At 38.8% G+C, this 18,444-nt stretch overlaps 1 protein-coding gene and 1 long non-coding RNA gene across 2 annotated transcripts in view; one reads left to right on the top strand and one right to left on the bottom strand.

The window, feature by feature from the left end:
- The window catches only part of ANKH (ANKH inorganic pyrophosphate transport regulator), a 100,906-nt gene extending 85,099 nt beyond the window's left edge, over positions 1-15,807 (top strand). The window contains exons 9-12 of the mRNA XM_084511113.1: positions 12,032-12,161; positions 13,011-13,134; positions 13,767-13,866; positions 15,163-15,807. Coding sequence (XP_084367239.1) covers positions 12,032-12,161; positions 13,011-13,134; positions 13,767-13,866; positions 15,163-15,279 — 471 coding nt within the window. The 3' untranslated portion in view covers positions 15,280-15,807. The remainder of the gene's footprint in view (positions 1-12,031; positions 12,162-13,010; positions 13,135-13,766; positions 13,867-15,162) is intronic.
- Positions 747-11,806, bottom strand: LOC311432671. Its single transcript, XR_014690234.1, has 3 exons — positions 9,146-11,806; positions 3,868-4,138; positions 747-2,352 (listed from the first exon to the last, which is right to left on the bottom strand). It is a non-coding gene; the product is annotated as an uncharacterized lncRNA (long non-coding RNA).
- Positions 15,808-18,444: the final 2,637 nt, after the last annotated feature.

The following is an 18,444-nucleotide window of genomic DNA, read 5'->3' as shown; positions in this document are numbered from 1 at the left end:
GGATTTCTTTTGCTAGGTCCCTGTGATGGGATAACGTAGTTTCAGCTCTGAAGAGGGGAGAAAGAAATTCTCTGTGCCATTTGATGACAGTTTATTGTGGACTGTCCTATCATTTGACTAATCTCCAGTCATCATCTTCTTGGTTATCATAATTAAGCAACAAGCACCTAGGAGACAAGAAGAAAACCCTAATCAAGAATAAGGCAGGTAGTGTAACAACAAAAAAATCCCTACATAAAAGAATTAAAGTACAGAATACAGGACTCAGTAGTTGCTGCTTTCTGCTTCTCTCTTAATTCCGAAAGATTTGGAACCAATTGCTGTGGAAGAGAAGCAGCCATGTTTCATTCAAGCTGAGAAGCCTTGTCTAAAAGGAAACTCCAGATGCCCAACTTTTTGTCCTCTTCTTTGGATTTGGTTTTGCCCATCTAGGAACTGTGGAGTGCCAAGTAGATGCCATCTGCTGACTCCACTGTCCTTGATCAGCAAGGCTTCACCAGCCACTAAAACGTAGGCACTGATAAAATTGGAGCCCACGTGGGTGAACTCAGTGGGCTCATATCAACTCATACCAATTCAGTATATCACTGCAGTAGTATTGTTTTATTGACCAGGTCCCACTCTGATTATTTGCATATACCAGATTTTTTTTATTAATAGATGTTTAATATCCAGTTGGATTCCCAGGCATCAGTCCTGCAGCTGATCTTTTCCTGTGAGGTGCACCAAGAACTACCTGGTTTTCAGTTTTCTCAAATTTTCAATCTGTAGTTTAATAAATACACCATTTCATATAGGTTTCTGCTTTTACCTTTTATTTTCCACATTATGAAGTATACAGAGTAGAGCTCTTGTATATGTAAGAAACTAGTGTATTTGATGTTTCCAGCTACGTTTTCCTATTAAACTGTGAAACATAAAGCACTTGTTGGTAAAGGACAGGAGTTAAAGCCATTTGTGTCTCTGCAGTGAGACTGACTGATGTCTTACTAGGCATCCTTAGCTTGTGTTACTGGTAACGTGACTTAAGGTTGTATATCGAGAAACACCAAGGAACATGTAAAAGTTTCACTCATGAAACCTCGTGGAGGCAGAAGAGGAGTGTCCATAGTTCAGTACAACTGCGCTGCAGTTCCCTGCAGTGTGCATCTCTTGGTGCTTGATGTCTGGAATCACACAAAGACTGACATTTAGCCACTGTGAATGCATTTAATGAGTCACGATACCCACAAAAGCATTGTGAACTTTGCTTTCTTTTCATCTTTGAAGACCAAATACCTGAAAGGTCTTATTTCAAGGCTGAGAGACAGTAAATTGCATTCAGGACCTCGCAGGAGATTAGCTTTAATTTTTAGCTGCCTCAGGCATCATCACTGTAGCCAGAGGGTGTGCAAAGAAGTATTTTAAAATAGTATTTGCTACAAGCAGTGTATATGGAACATACTTTCACCAAAAATGTGTTTTGTTTTATTTTGTTTTTTCCCTTTCCTAAAGAAGATAAGGTCATTTACCACCATTTTTGTGAAATCACTATTAGACTGTCAGGTACCAAAAAGAAACAGAAATGCTGGAATTTATGCCCTCACCTTTGTGCATTTTAGCAGAGTGAGGAAGTTTCCATATACACAATTGATTAAGTTTGGTAAAGATCAATCTGGAGTAGAGCAAAGTGATTTGCAAATTCTGACCAATGCAAGAGACTGTCAGGGCTCTTATTCCATTATTCCTTCATCCTTCTCACACAAAAGTCGTTCAGGCAAATATCTGATGCCTCACTGGCATGGTTTCAAATGATTCAGGTGCTGTAAAGGAATACAAGGGCTCCTGTTTCTATTTCCCTGAGGCTCATGCCACAGTTTTCCTCTGTTTGGCAGAGGGTTACTACCAGAGAAAATTGCCCAGTCATTGCAACTTCTATCATTTTATTAGGTACATATATTCCAGGCTCCTAATGCTGTTTTTTCAGTTCACAAGATGAAGAAAGCATTTTCAGAACAAAGCCGTGGTTGCTGAGGTCCTTATTTTAGGCATTCCTCCTTTTTAGTGCTTTACTCCTAACCTGTATGCAGTGTTGAAACCTTCCCACTAGCCCATCTCCACTCTTGTGTAGCTGACTGATGTGAGACATTCAGAAGATGGCCCACTAGGGCCAAGTGAGGAATTGAGAAAGGTGGAGGGAAGGAAGATATGAAGATATTTAATGCTAAAGAGAAAGACAAGGATGTAGTCTTTCTGCAGTGAAGGTGCAAGAGAGCCCAGCAGCTGAACAGGTACTTCCAACTTGACCGAAGTTGACAAAGCCTCATTTTTTCATGAGTTTATGAGTCATGATTGAGGGAGTAGCACCAGAGTCTGAAAAGAAAATACAGTAGTTAAACTTCCTTGGCCTTTTAGATTCTCTACATTCTTCCTGAAAAAATGGAACGGAATGAGACACTCATTTACAAACCATATTAATCTCTCCTATTATTAGGGTTTGACTACTCTGTAGTTTCTGTCTTACTAGAAGAAACAGGTTGGCTGCACCATGGAAGACAGGAGTCACTTACGTTGATTTCTTTCATGCAGGCAGTAAAATCTGTGAGATTATCAGTGTCCGCTATGCTTGACCCAAATTATAACATTACACAGCACAAATTACTCTGTAGAAGCTGACTGTAGATAGCTTGAAAAATAATTATTTTTTTTCAATGCATCACACTATCAAATCATAGTTTAATATTTCTTATCCCTGTTCCTCTTGCACAAAATGTACAGTAATTGCACTTCATAGTACATTGTCTGGTTTGTCCAGATTAAAGTAGTGGTTCATCTTCCGCTGTCCAAGGTCATGCTTACAACTCTCCTTAACAGATTTTCCCCAGATATCTTCTTCTCTGCTTGGGAGAATAATTAATTGCCACTACATACTGCTAAAGAGCCACTGCAGTGTTTTTCTCCATTCTGGATAGTTGTTCCCATGTTTTATTGCTTGCTTTCAGGAGTACCTTCTTATAACAAACCAGGACTTAGTCATGGTTAGTGAGTGGCTTGAAGGAACATTTTCTGTAGAATCAAAGTACTGTGCAGTGTTACTCAACTTTCCAGTTAGTTATTGATCCCAAGTTTAAAGATGAATGAAGGGAAATGTACGTCAGAATCACATTTTGCTGCCACCGTATATACCTGCAACTTCCAGTGTGATGAAAAGCAGCCAAAAGTTTAAGCCATTGTAGAGGCCACTTTGTTCAAGGTTCATTCATTTTTTTCCTATCTTTTATTGGTGGCCTTCATCTTACGTCTCTGCATTGCTTTTTTATCAACGGTTGCAACCGGGCTTTACTACGAGTCATGGGCTAATAGAACTGAGGCAGTAAAATCCACAGGAAGAAATGTCACAGTAAGAACCAGGTCCCTCTTGGAGGACACAACCCCAGCTGCTGACAGTGCCAGTATCTGAAATTCTCTGGGTGACTGGGTTCATCGTCATTATCTCTAATGAGTATACAAAAAAAGGCAATAAAAAAAAAAAGGAACAGATTTCCCCCACACTCCCCTGCCTTATTTCATCAATGGCTTAATTACAGCCTCATTATATTGAGAAGACATCACATATCCTATCTAGGATCTTTACACTAAAAAAAAAAAAAAAAAAAAAAAAAAGACAAATTTTAAGACAAAATCCACATTCTTTTTACTTTACTATCAACCATTATATGCATGCCAAGGACAGCTTTCAGAATAATGCCATCCATCCAGTGAATGAGTTTGTTTTCACTGCTTTTAATTTTGATCTTTGAACTCCCAGATTTATCTTCAGGCTGCTGGCACAAATATAACAATTTGGAAATGACATATTGGCTGACAGTCACTCAAGAAGGTTTTTACCTTTTCAGTCAGGTTTAGTTCCTGCTTCAGTAAAGATCATTTCAGACAACATGAACAGAAGCATTCCTGCCTACTCAGGAAGATGTTGGACCACCAGAAGCTGACTTTATAAAATCCTCACAAGCAAGCCAAGGGCCTTGTCCCATCCATGGTACCGCACTGAGCTTTTGTTCTGGAACAAAGGATTTCTGTTTGGTTCAGTGAAGTGGAGACTGATGTCTTCTTCATCATTGTTCAGGTTTCACACAAAGAGTCTATTCTGCATGAATGGCTGGAGCAAGCAGAAAAGGAAGGGTCAAAAATTGTCCCTGCAGCATGTTTCTGCTCAAGCATTGTAACCATGATAGGAAGCAGCAAGTGCTGCAGAAAATTTAGGACAGAAGAAAATGGCTAAGTTGTGTCAAAAGTATTCAGAGAGTCTAGGAATCTGCCAGCTTTGGTTTGTTCAAACTTTCTTAAAGCGTCGCTATGCCTGGTAAATCATTCTGCACTCTGTAAAAACTACTGCAGGATTCAATAGGCCGATACAATGACTATCTTAAATGCTGCAGTGACCCAACCCTGCCTGAAAAATACTACCCAAGTATTTTCAGCAGCAGTTGGTGGGGAAGTGCATGTGCCATCATCTTAATGCTGTCAGAGGATCAGTGTATTGTGCAGCTGCTGGACCTAGCTTTATTTCTGAAGAACGATGTGCTTCATCACTCTGAATTATAAGAAAAGTTGGGGGAGGCAGGGGTAGACTTAAATCTGCAGAAATCAATTATTTCCAGGGTTAGATGTGAAGTTACAGTTTTCCTGCAGGCAGGGTCTGGTTTCTTTTGCTCCCCCTGCTGCTTGGCAAATTTTATGACAGCTGATTTCTGCTTCACAACACCCTTCACAGAAAACAAAATTCACAGAAAACTATACTGACCTGCAGGTACCTGAGAGGTAATTGCTATAAGGGAATGTCTTTGTGATCCAAGTCATTACCATTCTGATAAACAGCTTTCAGATATGTCTGTGGTCTGACATTTTTACTGCACACAGATCTGAGGCTTTTTGCTTCATAGGATCACGGGATTAGTCATGTTGGAAAGCCCTCAGGAGTTCATCCGGCCCAGCCTCTGGCTCAAAGCAGGTCAGCTGTGAGGTCAGGGCAGATCTTCCTTCGAACTTTACCCAATCAGGGCTTGAAAATTATACTGAAGAAAATGACCAACCCTCCAGTCCACTTCAGAATTAAAAGACATGTGAGCATATCACCATGCTGTATCCCAACAGCTTGTTGTATAAAGAGAAGCTTAATCACCTCCCTTTGGACTGATCACACTTTCTTTTTCCTAAAAGGCATCAGAGAACCCCTCAAAACTGCAGGGGCTGGGTGAAAACTGCTTTCTAACATGATGTGCAGCCCACATGGGATAGGATTCTGCAGGCCTGTTCTGTTAGGAGCCCAGGTTTGGTATGCAACAAGCTTCCATAGCAAGCCAGTGACATTGGCCTCTGATCTTGTACCATGCACAGAAATTTCTGCACAACTTCCAAAGAATTTGATGATGGCTTGTAGCTGTATGCTTGAAAAACAAGCCTGTAAAGACAGGAGGCTTTTCCCACTTCATTATTTTCATCTTAAACTCACTCATGATTTCCTGTCAACAGGGAATAATGTCTTTATAATGAAATGTATAAATGTTTTGACCACAGTAAAACATGAAAACCTTTATAAGCCTTTATTTGTAAATCGATAAGTGGTTGGGTTTCTTTTTTCTTTATAAGAATCCCATTGAATATTTTTCATGTTGTTCAACTACTTGAGAAACTGCATAGTAGAATGAGTGCTTCAGGAGGTATTAGGAAATTGTATTCTGTTGCATAGCTACATTCAACATGAAAACACATTCCAACTATAGCTTGGAAGATGGGTGTAACTAATTAACAGTAACTAATGCCATTGCTTCAGTACTAGTAGTTAATTTTTTTTTTTACTGTCCATGATAAACATACAGAAGAAGAGTGCTATTTTCTGTAATGTTAAGATGCTAGAGTTAATTTTTGAAACAAGTCCTGGTACACAGTCATTTAGAGGACTAAAGTTTCAAGGTCAGTGAAGGTATAGATTTATAATGGCCAGAAGAACAGCACTAAGCTCAAAATTGTTTTGTTTTTTTTTTTTTACCCCCCAAAATCTTGCAAATTAAATGTTGATCAGAGGAGTCAACTCCAGTTTATTCACACAGATTCGAGTTGGAACAGGACATTCTTTTGACTGCAAACATATCTACAAGAACAGCTCATCCCTTAAGAGTGATACGGGCTCTGTAATGAGATACAATTATAGAAGCTCTGTTTGTATGAGAAAGGCAGAGGCCAAGGAGATGTTTAGTAGTTCAGGAGATCGGACTATGTAAGACTCTGGGTACCTTTTAGATCTGTTTATTGCACACTTCAAAAGTCAAAAAACATGTGGCATTCTTCCATATTAATAAAATTGATAAATTTAACTAATATTGGTCCAAAAAAAATCAAAGATACAATTCAAAGCTGAAATGCGTAATAAGTTGTAAAGTACATTTATTCAGCCCTCACTGGGTGTCTCGTACCATAAGAGGTCACAAGAGGTCATGAACAAGGTTTGGGTTAAATTCCTTAAGATTAAATCTTCAAAATATACATAGAACAATATTTGGACAGTTAAACACCTTCCTCAGACAGCCCCACTTCTGCAAACATATCAAGTTCAAGAAGTGATAGGGATAACATATTTAACCGGGGATGGAATAGTTAACCTGTGAAACATACTTCCGTGATGAAACACAATTCATTTTTCTGCTTCAAAACAACACTGAGCAGATGTTTCCTTTCTCATTCCAGGCTGGTGTATATATAATCCATTTTTTGAAAAAATACTTATTTTAGATTTCATAGCCTGAGAAAGAGTCTTATCATGTCTGTGTCATCAAGCGTTGTTTTTTCCAACTAAAGGTTGCACTGAAGCCTAGCAGTACTATACTGTTCATAGCTCACTAGAATACTCTTATCCTTATATTTATCAGTGAATGTCCCAAAAGACACACAGCTCTCCACAAATGCCTAAAAGCAAATTAATCTAGCACCCTGCAGATTACTACACACATGGCAATAGTGTGTATTAACATAACATATTATCATGCATTATGCAGTGGGTCTCTGAGGTTTAGTAGCCCCTGTCAGCAACAGGAATGAACGGAAATAGCTTCCAGGAGACATAAGACCTCTGAAAAGGCCAAATGCTGGTAGCTCTTGAAAACAAGAGAACTTGTGCACGCAGCATCTGACAGAGTATCATAAACAGTCTTTTGTCAGTAATTTATGCAAGTCACATACATGTAGCATGCTTAAGAAGAGGTTAAAGGTAAGTTTGGGCACTAGCAGCATTGTACTCCCCCTGCTGCAATAAAAATTCCATGCATTCTGTCAGGCTTGTTGACAGCAGAAGTTTTGATGTGTCATCTTCCAGTATGCCTGGACAGTGATTTTGCAAGCTGAGAAGAGCAAGGTTCCACATGGAAATAAGCACAGGTACCTAATGAGAGAGTCCAAGTCATTACTGAAAGGGCTTGATTTTTGTTTGCTTGTCCTTTTTTTTTTTTTTTTTTTAAATGCACAATTGAATTGAAAAAAAAAAAAACAAAAAAAAACAACAACAACAAAAAAAAAACACCAATATTAGGTATTTTGTATACACAACATAATGCTGCATGGGATAAAGGTACATCACTGCTGTCAAATGTACTTCTGGAAATACCTTGCCTAAGTAAGGAATGCCTAAAGCTGTAGCTGCCAGCAGCTCAGACCATACTTTGGGGGAAGGACATCTCCTACATGTATTCTGCTCTTTCCCCACCCTCTGTGCCCTTTCCTCAGGCAACCCCCAGCAACACTTAACCCAGAGGACAACACTAATCTAGCTGGAACTTTGATCTCATCTAGAACAGCTGTACTGAATCTCAGGCAGCTCTAAGTTGACATTTTTAATCGAGTCTTTCAAATTTCACCGCCCTAGACCAGTTAAAGACACATTACCCAATAGCACAACCATTCAGATTGGTTCAAATGATTAAAACATTTTCAGAAATTTTCAGACTAATGTTCATACAGAGATAATACCATAATAAATGCTACCACATGTACTCAGACCTGCATATTCTCTAGTGTTCTGTGCTTCTGCCTGTATCTCTTTCCTATACTTTTGAAGTGCTTGTCACTTCTTAGTTGAAGGTCCATTTAAATGATAAAAAGCTTTAATATCATCCTTTGCTCATACCGTAAGAGAAAAAATAAATAAATGAAGTCATTTCCATTGCTAGAATTCCACAAGAAAAATCCTTACTTCCAAAGCATTAAGATGTTCAGCTGGTAAGTTCCTAAGTACGACATTCATTACTGTACGTAGGCATTGTAGTCAACTGCCGTCACAGCCTGAAGCTGCAGGGTATAAATATGGACGTTGCTAGTCTGTGCCAAAGCTCTTAATGTTTCATCTTCACCTCTTGATTAGATTAAATGAAGCTATAAATGTAACCTTACCCAAGCCTGTTTATTCTATTTTTAACTTTGCAGACATACACAGAGAGGCATAAGGGGGGTGGGGGGAAGGAGTTAACCAGAATGCTTACCTAAGAGAAGGATGGGAGAAATACAGGTTGTAAATCTGTTCCCTAAAGTATTTCCTGATCTGAGCCCCAAGGAGCTGTAACTGCTTCCTCCAGAAGATCCCATCCCCAGTTGGATGGACCACGCTGTTTCACTGACTACTTGCATCATTTATTATACGGCTCTCTTCTCCACTTTGCTTTCTGAGAATTATTTACTCTTTACCAACATAATCACAACTCCCAGCATCACAAAAAAACTATGACTCCATCCTACTTTAACATATCTTGTCTGCAGACAAATGAGTAGACAAAATACCTTGCCTACTCTGTATATAGAGTGTTACTGTTTACCTGAAGCAGGGTTTAATTTCTTGCACTATGTTTTGAATGTCTTTGATATAATACAGAAACTTCCCAGACTTCAAGTGTTCTAGAAAAAAATTGCAGAGGTTTTCCATAATACACAGCATTAATTTATTTTCTTAAAGCTTTGTTCCCTGTTGGTAATGAGGAAATCATCTGCTCATAAGATGACATAGAGGAATCTCTTAGCAAAGTGAAATTAGCCATCAACATTAAAAACAAACAAACAAAAAAAAAAAAACAAATAGAAGCATGCTGAGAAATAGATAGGCTGCCCTCCTGCTACCTTAGCTCACCTTCTGAAACTGCTTGTTCACGAGGGTAACAACCACTATGATCCTTACCCACCAACTGCTGTATTAGAAGTGCTCTTTGAAGCCATTTACCAGCGCTGGCTCTGCTGATGGGGGTGGGACTGTAGTTTGCAACAGCTGAGGCGGGATGCCTGCATACCAGCTGGGTGTAAGTCATTACCCCTGATTGGCAAACTGGCATTCCTTCTGTCTGAGTTGGCTGCAGACTGAGTCTGTTCCTGCAGAGGCCAGAAACAAGCTTTAACTTCAAAGAAAACAGGATGGAGAGTAATGCTTTTGGTCACTTGTTTGTTGGCCTAACCACACATGCTGTTTCAAATACCTGTTCAAAGAAGGAAGGACTGCTGTATTTGCTGTTTGCTAGCAGTGAACAAACTTAGCTATTTAGCATAAATGTATGGAGTCTTGCAGTGGGGGTAACCACACTGCTTGGTAGGTTGCTAGTGGCATAGGGTAGTACAAGCAGCATAAAGGTCTTCGTTTTCATGAAAACAGCAAATTGCAGTTGAAGAGTGGACGTATTTATTTATTTATTTTCTTTTTTAATTGGACTTTGTAAATAGATCTGACGAAATACTCCCTCTATGGTAGCTTGTGTAAATGACTGCAATCTGCCTAATGATGTCTGTGGCAGTGAAAGAATTTGCTCTGCCCTATACAGTTACTTTTTAATAATTGGATCCTCAACCATACAACCTTCTCTGCTCTGGAGTGTCCCCTGCACTTCAGTTGTGCCCTATACCAGTAGTTTGGCAGGGGGAGAGAAATGCTGACTGAAGAAAAAAAAATTGCTCAGCTCATTTGCCTTCTACTCTTACCTTCTTCCACATACTGTTCTCTGGCTAGGCAAGGGAAGTACACTGCAAGATAGCTTCAAAGTAATAAAGTAAAATGAGAATAAGAATTGTTTCTTACCCTAAGAAATAGGGAGAAAAGCTAAATACTGTTTTGGCAGGAACATGAAGTGTTTTGTTCACTGCATTGGCTGGCAGAATAGGAGACCTCCCACAGGTTGCTCCGTGACAGACCTTGAGAAACTTCTGTGGCCTGGATACTTTTAGGCTAAACAGAGAGGACAATCTCTGGCATACGACCAAAGAACAGGAGTGAAATACCAGCTATCGTGGAGGTGGTAGGATTTCAAAGACCAGCTTTAAAAGCCATCTGAACGTGTATGGTTGTAACACCTGGACAGTAAGAAAAGAGCTAGATAGTATGATATTAGTTTATAGGATTAAAAATAAGAGTGCTGATGTGCATAATTTACCTGGTACACTGGCTTATAATGTGACAGAGGAATAATAGAGCATTTATCAGTCTGAGTTTTGCCCTCTTCACTCAACTTGCTTCATTAACATCTGTTTTACTGGGAAAATAACAGGAATAAATTGCTTTTTAATTGGCAAAACACATTAAATATCAAAGAGTAGGGATTTATACTCGAACTCTGGCATCCCTTCTTGCAGAAGAAAGTCCTGCAAGGGCTGTTGGTACTGGTCCGTGGTGAGGGCCTCAAACCAAAGCTGGAACCACCAGCTGCCAAGAGGTCCCTCAGCCTGGACTGAAACACGGACCTAGGATTGACCGAAAGATTAAATGGCACGTACTACAGCTGTATTACTTCTTGCAGGCTTTTTATGGAGGTTTTCTTTCGTGTATAGACTAAACAGCACACTCCAAATGACAGGATCTGGTGGATTTCTGGCCTTGAGGGCACCATGTCTGCATGGCTATGTGTATTACATACTAATGGTACTAGTATCAGCACTGTGTTTAACCTCCTAATCTTGGATTTAGATCAAATCTCTGCACGTCGGAGTAGTTAAAATCTCTAGTTACAAAAACATTTGATAATCTGTTTAGGAGTATGAGTATCTCAACCAGCACAAGTCCTGTAAAAATCAAGCTCGTTACTGTTTTTGTAAGACCATTCAAGTGCAACTATTTGCAGGCACCATAAAAAAAAATGTATATATGCATATGGGAGGAACCCGAAGAGCATGAAATGCTTCTGAAATGAACATGGTTCTTATGTACACTTATGTGGTCTGTGTCTTTGAACACAAACTGAGCATACATACACTGTATGTACATTAGAGTCTTACTAAATTTAAATAATTGAAAACTTGTTTAAATTGTTGCAAAAACATTGCTTTGAATACATTTCTTAACACAAATTCATTCTGTTTATGAGCTTTGTATGCTATTGTTTATTTTCTACTATTTTTGATTGATCTGAGATAAGTAAGAATCTGTTTTCCACTTTTTGTTGAGAACAATAAAGTTGGTTGTAAGTTTTGTAGGGTTCAGCACCCTCGATTTAAGCTGAAGTCGGGAATTGGTGGTGGTTCAGGTGGCTCTCTGAAGAGTCTTTTAAAACCCTATGTCCAATTGCTTATTGGTGACAGTCAGACTGAACCATAACATCTGAATCATTAGAATCCAAGCACAGCAAACCAATATTCTGTTAGGCTTACATATGTGTGTTATTTTTTACTGTGTCTGCTTCATAACCTGTTGAGTCAGAACTGTTGCTTAACATGTAAGTTTTATTTTCTTTCATTGGTCTTTGTGCAAAGAGGCAAAAGCCCTGGATAACAGTTGAAGAGGGTGATTAAAAGTTAACGATAAAATATGCCTGATTTAGTGATGGTGAAAACCTTAATCCTTTCATGCTATAGTAGAAAGGTAAATTTAATTTTTTTATTATTTTTACTTTGTATCCATCTTCTTCCTTCATTTAATACCAAAAATGATTCATCAGTAGAGTAAAGAAATGTTTTAGATGAGAAGATCCTGTCTTTTATTGTACTTCTGTTCTGAAATGTAAACCTTTCTTAATTTTGTTCTTCTGGCTCTCCTTCCTAGCTCTGTTTTGTGATGTTTTGGACACCAAACGTGTCAGAGAAGATTTTAGTTGACATAATCGGAGTAGACTTCGCTTTTGCAGAGCTATGCGTCGTTCCTTTGCGCATCTTCTCCTTCTTTCCAGTTCCAGGTAAAAACAAGAAAACAAATACTCTGTAAACTCCAAGCAAATGCAACTTTGAGGTGTGGTCATAGGGTCTGACTTGGCTGTACATGTAAGAGTGGCTAAGTGCATACCCAGCATACATAATAAGAACCATTTTCATCAAAGTCAGTATAGACCAAGATTATTTCCATCAGCAGTCAGGCTACAAAGGTTGCAGTAAGAGCAGTCTGTCTTAGGCAGACCTCTGACTGTCCAAAGTAAAACCTGAATTCTGCCTATTGGGGTTGACCAAGAACACACACATCAACAGCACGGTGCTATAGCACATACAAGCACCCGTGGTTCCGCTACTGAGGCTGTGAGTAACTTCAATATGGCATCAAGGACTAACTGCACAAGAGCATTGCCTCCAGCAGTCTCCCCTTCAGCTGCCAGTCTGAGTGACACTTCCAGATATCATCACAGCATAAACAGAATAAAAGTAAATGCCCCTATTCAGGAGAGAGACGAGCTTGGCAGCAGTGTTCAAAATGTATCCCCTCAAAAAATTTCTAACTGCTGTAAACAAATGCTACTTGATGTAGTGTAGCATAGATCAAAATGGACTGCCTAATAAATTGTTTCTAAGGGAATGGCTCCCATGAAGGGTTGCTGTCTATAAATGGCTTTTTTCAAAAATCAGAAAGTTTAAGCAATTTGGGCATGAAATCTTCTTTATTTCTAGTAGGGTTTCCCAGTGTGCAGAGTTACCAAAAACAAGTTTCATGACGTGTATTTCTGAAGAGTACTCTCTGTACGAAAAAACTTTCACATGAGATGACTGACGATTGCTACTCTTGTGTCCCTTTTTCCCCTTCCTCTGTTCATGAACAGTGACAGTCAGAGCACACTTAACTGGTTGGCTGATGACTCTAAAGAAGACATTTGTGCTGGCACCCAGCTCAGTGCTGCGGATCATCGTCCTCATCACTAGTCTCATTGTTCTGCCTTACTTGGGGTAAATCTCTCTCCTCTCCATAGAGATGATGGAATTGCTCTTCTCTTCGTTCCTGTTTCCTATCACTTTGTAGCTGAATTTGTCCAACTCAGAACATTTTCCCCAAATACTAAGTATAATATAAAGCCTAAACAGTGGCAATATCTGGAAAAGAAACATCTACAAATTTACAAGTGATACTTTGCTGTAGGCAGTCAAGATATCGATGCCCCTTCTGAAAAAATGCACAAATGTCAGTGAGGCAAAAATCTGTCCTACGAGAATTTATTTCCATTCTATTAAATGCACTGTTAAGAAATCTAATAGAAGAATATCTTGTTTATAATGTTAAAGGATCCATTCTGTAGCAGTCTGTGCACTCTACACAGACTTTAAATTCTATGTTCAGCTTTTCTTACTCCAAAATTTGATTCAGGATATGTTTCTTTTACTAAATAGTGAAGCACGTTAATAAACAAAGTAAGTCCTTTAAAATACTAGTCACTCTCTTTGCCAGTACATTATGTCTTTGAAAGAAATACTTCTAACAACAGATTGATTCTATATACCACTGGAAATACAATTTTGAATCAGGTGTTGTCACACAATCATGACTAATTTTTTATTTTTTTTTTTTTTTGTGCTACCGACAGAGTTCATGGAGCCACTCTTGGAGTAGGATCCCTTCTAGCAGGTTTTGTGGGAGAATCCACCATGGTTGCAATAGCAGCCTGTTACGTCTATCGGAAACAGGTGAGAAGTAGGCTCTGCAGGATCTGGTGAAAGCAGTTGATGGTGGACTTTATTTCAGACTAAAAGTACATTTTTGAAATGTAACTCCCCAGCATCCCCACTTTCTTTACTGACCATCCTGCACAAGGTGCATAAGAAAATAGAAGACCTTGATCTCTGTCATGATTAGTCTGTTACATTTTTCTTGAGCACCAAAGAGCCTGAACACTTTGAAAAAGCTATTCTTGGCCTGTGGTTTCACACCATATATTTGTTCAGACTGACCTTCTGATTGTTTGTTACAGCGGTAGCTCAAAGAGTGTTTCTGGCAAGGGACATTGTGCTTAATTTTTTGCAGGCAGTACTAGTAATTGCTCTGCCAACCTAATTTATTTCCTTATTGGAATTAGTATGTAACTGACACCATCATCTCAACAGCCAATGTGACAGTGGCAAAGCCAATTAGTAGCTGTACGGCTCAACTTGTTTTCACCTAAAGTGGCAATAAATGGGCAGCATTTGAGAGCTGTAAACCAAGTGTTGTGTAGACACCTCTGAAACTTTGTAATTCTGATATGCGCAACTCTGCTGAATCAGTAATACCTGTGGGGTTTATTTTGTCAGTTTTACAAGTGTTGTCTGTAAGACTAGTCAGCCTGCTGAAGAATGTATAATAAGGAACAGATGCTTCAATTTGTTTTGTAGCGGGACTAAATACCTCTTAGCTTTACTAATCCAGGACATCCTGGATGAATCATAGGACTCTTGAATGCCCTCCCATTCTTGCTCTCCAAAAATATTCTAATATTACTAGTCTTTGGGGTGGGGACTCGCAGTGGATCCAGCAATAGCAAGAAAGGCCAGAATGCTCACTTCTTGAAAAATTCCTGAAGTTTGACATTTGAAAAATTAAGAAGCCACCTCTCTCTTTCCCCCTAAAGCAACTTATCTTCTCTGATATTTTGTTTGCTTTTCTTTTTTTATAATAAAAAGTCTGTGATGTAAAAGATTCCAGATGCTTTCTTCCCTCCAGTCACACTGAAGCCTGTCTTGGATGTCACTTAGCATAAGAAGTGCCTCCATCATTGCATTCATGTTAGAAAGGAGAAAGCTGAGCCCAGAAAGGTTATGGAAACCTTCTAAGTTAAGACAACTTGTTAGCGACAAACCAGGAACATGACACAAGTGTTCTAGCTGTTTAGAGTATACTCTAAAAAATACATTACTCCTACCTTGCTTCTCCTGGTGCCCAAAGTTTGTAAGCCTGTGTTCACAAACAACATATTTGTATGTTTATGCATGGTTGTTTCAATCTAGAAAAAGAAGCGGAATGAGAATGAAACAGCTGCAGAAGGCGAAGACTCTGCTATGACCGACATGCCTCACACGGAGGAAATGACAGACATCGTAGAAATGAGAGAAGAGAATGAATAATAAATGGGATGCAATTGTTCTCTACAGGGACGATTGGAGTGATACTTCAGCATCTTGTCGTCTCTCATACTTTTTTGTTTGTTTGTTTTTATTTTTGTAATAAAGAGGCCTTGATTTAAAAGGTTTCAGATAAATTCTCTAGCATACTGAGTATGCTCACACTGATGAGGGACCTAAAAAGAGGTCTTTGCTTTTTCTTTTTCAATTGAATTTGTTTTCTCACTCCATGCAGACATAAAAGATACAATTGCATCGCTGTAGAGTCTTCCTTACTTATGCATCCACCTTCTCTGGACAATCTGCATTTGTCAACCAAAGCCCTGCTGTGTGTGTATGCGTGCGCGTGTGTGCACGCACACGAGTGCCACTGGCTCAGTGCTACTGCCATAATCCTACTCCCTCCCCTTTCTTTTTCCTTCCTTTTCTTCATGAGAAATGTTAAGGAAAAGAAGTTTGGAATACAGAGCTTTATTTTACTTGCTTGAAAATGACTTTGCTACATAAACTAATATACTATGGTGAACTATATCTTTTGTTTGGCCTCGTCACTAGAGCTTATACTGCACAGGGTACAACACAGGGAGGAACGTGTAAGTCTCCGCATGGAAAGTGGAGAAAAACAGGCTCCTCTCTCCTGTTAAAAGTGTGTGGTTGTGTATATACACACACAGATACATAAACAGAGTCATACATATATATATTTATATATATATGCATACAATAAATAAAATACACACAGGACAAGAACTCTATTTACCTTTCATTCCGTCTGAAAGATAGAAATCTGTTGAAAAGTGTAAATTTATAATTCAGAGTCTTCTTGAATAGTTAAGCACCGTGTTATATAGGTCTCTTTAGGGAAAAAAAAAATGCACTTTCCTCTTGTGAAGAGGGTAATAGCAAATGATAGAATTTGACTGTATTTAAATAAAAAAAAAATAAAAAATTGACAAGCTTTACCAAAGTTCTTGTCCACTGATTTAACTTTAATTTTTAAAGGATTATTTACTCTAGACTTATTTCTGGTGCCTATATATTTAAAAACAAACAACAGATAACTTATGCAGGATACCATGGTATATTGCTTTACTACACATAGTTCCATGAAGGTCTTTATTTGGTTATGTACACATGCTCACACGTACATGTATATATATATAAGTATATATATACACACACACTTCTATGTATGTTTTGCTATGATGTATTTACCTATGCAGTAGATCAAAATCAGTATGGCGAAGCTCATGTACTGATGATCCTCCAAGTCCTTAATTAGGGACCATGATCGCTTGTTAGCTCTCAATACAGCAGTGTCATGGAAGCAGAAAGCTGCTCAAACCAGCAAGCACTGCACTTTGCAAACAAGGCAGGCACTGTGCAGTTTAATTGGGCCTTAAATAGGAGAGCATGAGGTTGGATGGTCAATCTGTGTCAGGTGGAAGTGAAGCCTGTGTTAAGAGGTCACTGAACCAGAGATGGTTTGGGTGCCACCAATGGTGGCTGCAGGAGCAGTTTGTACTCCTCTGCTGGTTTGTGTCTGGCTGCGGGGCAGCATTCCTGTTACCAGTTTGTAGTAGCTTGGGTTCTTTCAGCTGTAACCATGCCTGAGTTTGGATACCGTTATCCTACATACTATATCTGCAAGTCAGTTAATTTAAACTTTATTAAGTAAAAATATATTTTTCTAAGTTGTGGGAATGATTATTTAATTGTGGACAACTTCAGTTTCTGGATTATTTGCCAGGTACTCCCAGCACTCAGAGAACTGATCAGAACTAGGCATTACTTTCAATGTTGTATCAATATATGTGTATATATACATACACATGTGTATAAATATATATATTGTATATTATGTATATTTATTTTAAGCTAGAATACATTTCCTATTTTTCCAAGTTCAGCTAAAAATGTCTCTAAAACACTACAGAGTTGGATAGTAACCAGGTATGGCTATAATGAAAGGCATTGTATCAATGAGCTTTATTTTAAACATTTGTACCGATTTTTTACATGCAGAAATGCGGTGAGAAAAGACTTAGAAGTGATGACATTGAATGGCAGACTTGAAAAATCAGTTTGTGGTTAATTAGCAGTGGCACTAAGAGGCAAGACTAAACCTAGTAGCCTCACATCTTCTGTGCCACCACAAGGTTGTTCTCATTGTTTCTCACAGTAGATTAAACAAACCAACCAACCAAAAAAAAATAATAAAAAAAAAAGACAAAAAAACCCTCAGACAAATGAACTTTTGCAGTATGCAGACTGTATACACAAGCATTCATGAATACAGACTCTCAAATGGTCATGTGTATATAACAAGTATGTAGACTGTTACAGATCACGGTGGCCATTTAATGTCTTCTCTATTCATATCATTTTGATTCCTCTAGCACATTTGTATCCAAATCCACAACACACAGATTTTCAGGAAGTATAGAGATAAAGCAAGAAACTATATTTGTGTAATATTTCTTTTGATAGGTTACTGAAATTTAAACAGCAGTATTTTTGAAGAATTCTAAGCATTACCGTTTCATTACCATTGGTTTCAAGGTAATTATTTTACCCAAAAGTAAGAATTTGAAAACAAATTAGGTGAAACACTGAAACTTGTTTTAGATAGAAAACTGAACATCAAAAAATAAATTTTTCGTCATAGAGTGCTGAACTAATGGAATAGTAAAAGTCAATTTTTCAATTTTATGGGTAATATTTAATATTCCTGTATTTTGCAAAATAACAAATGAGTACAGGAGTGATAGGATTTGGGCAGATATTCAGGCAGCCCCATGAGGATGCTTGTATAACATTTACTTCTGCTTCCTGTGTGTTGTGTATTTCTTTACATTGCTCTTTTGGGTTTGCCAAATAGGCTGATGTTTCGGCAACGAGCAGCTCCATGTGGGAACTCAGTGCCCGAGCGATGCTCACTCTGCTGCAGGTGGCAGCCTCAGCCTGAAGGCGCGTTCACACGCAGCTCCGTGCACCCCAGCATCAGCTGGTGCTCCCTGTGGGTAACATCTTCAAGGGCTTTGGTGACCTCTCCAGGGGTAGGTTCAGCTGGCTGGCAGGTTGGGAGCTCTGGGGGGCCAATGCAGGGCACATGCTGCCTCACCCGGCTCAGCTGAACCCACCACCCAATGTGCTGGAGCCTTGCCC

Source organism: Aythya ferina, assembly GCF_964211825.1.
Source record: "Aythya ferina genome assembly, chromosome: 2".
NCBI classification, from domain to species: Eukaryota; Metazoa; Chordata; class Aves; order Anseriformes; family Anatidae; genus Aythya; species Aythya ferina.
Note: the sequence above shows the minus strand (reverse complement) of the source record. Positions and strands in the feature narration are given on the sequence as shown.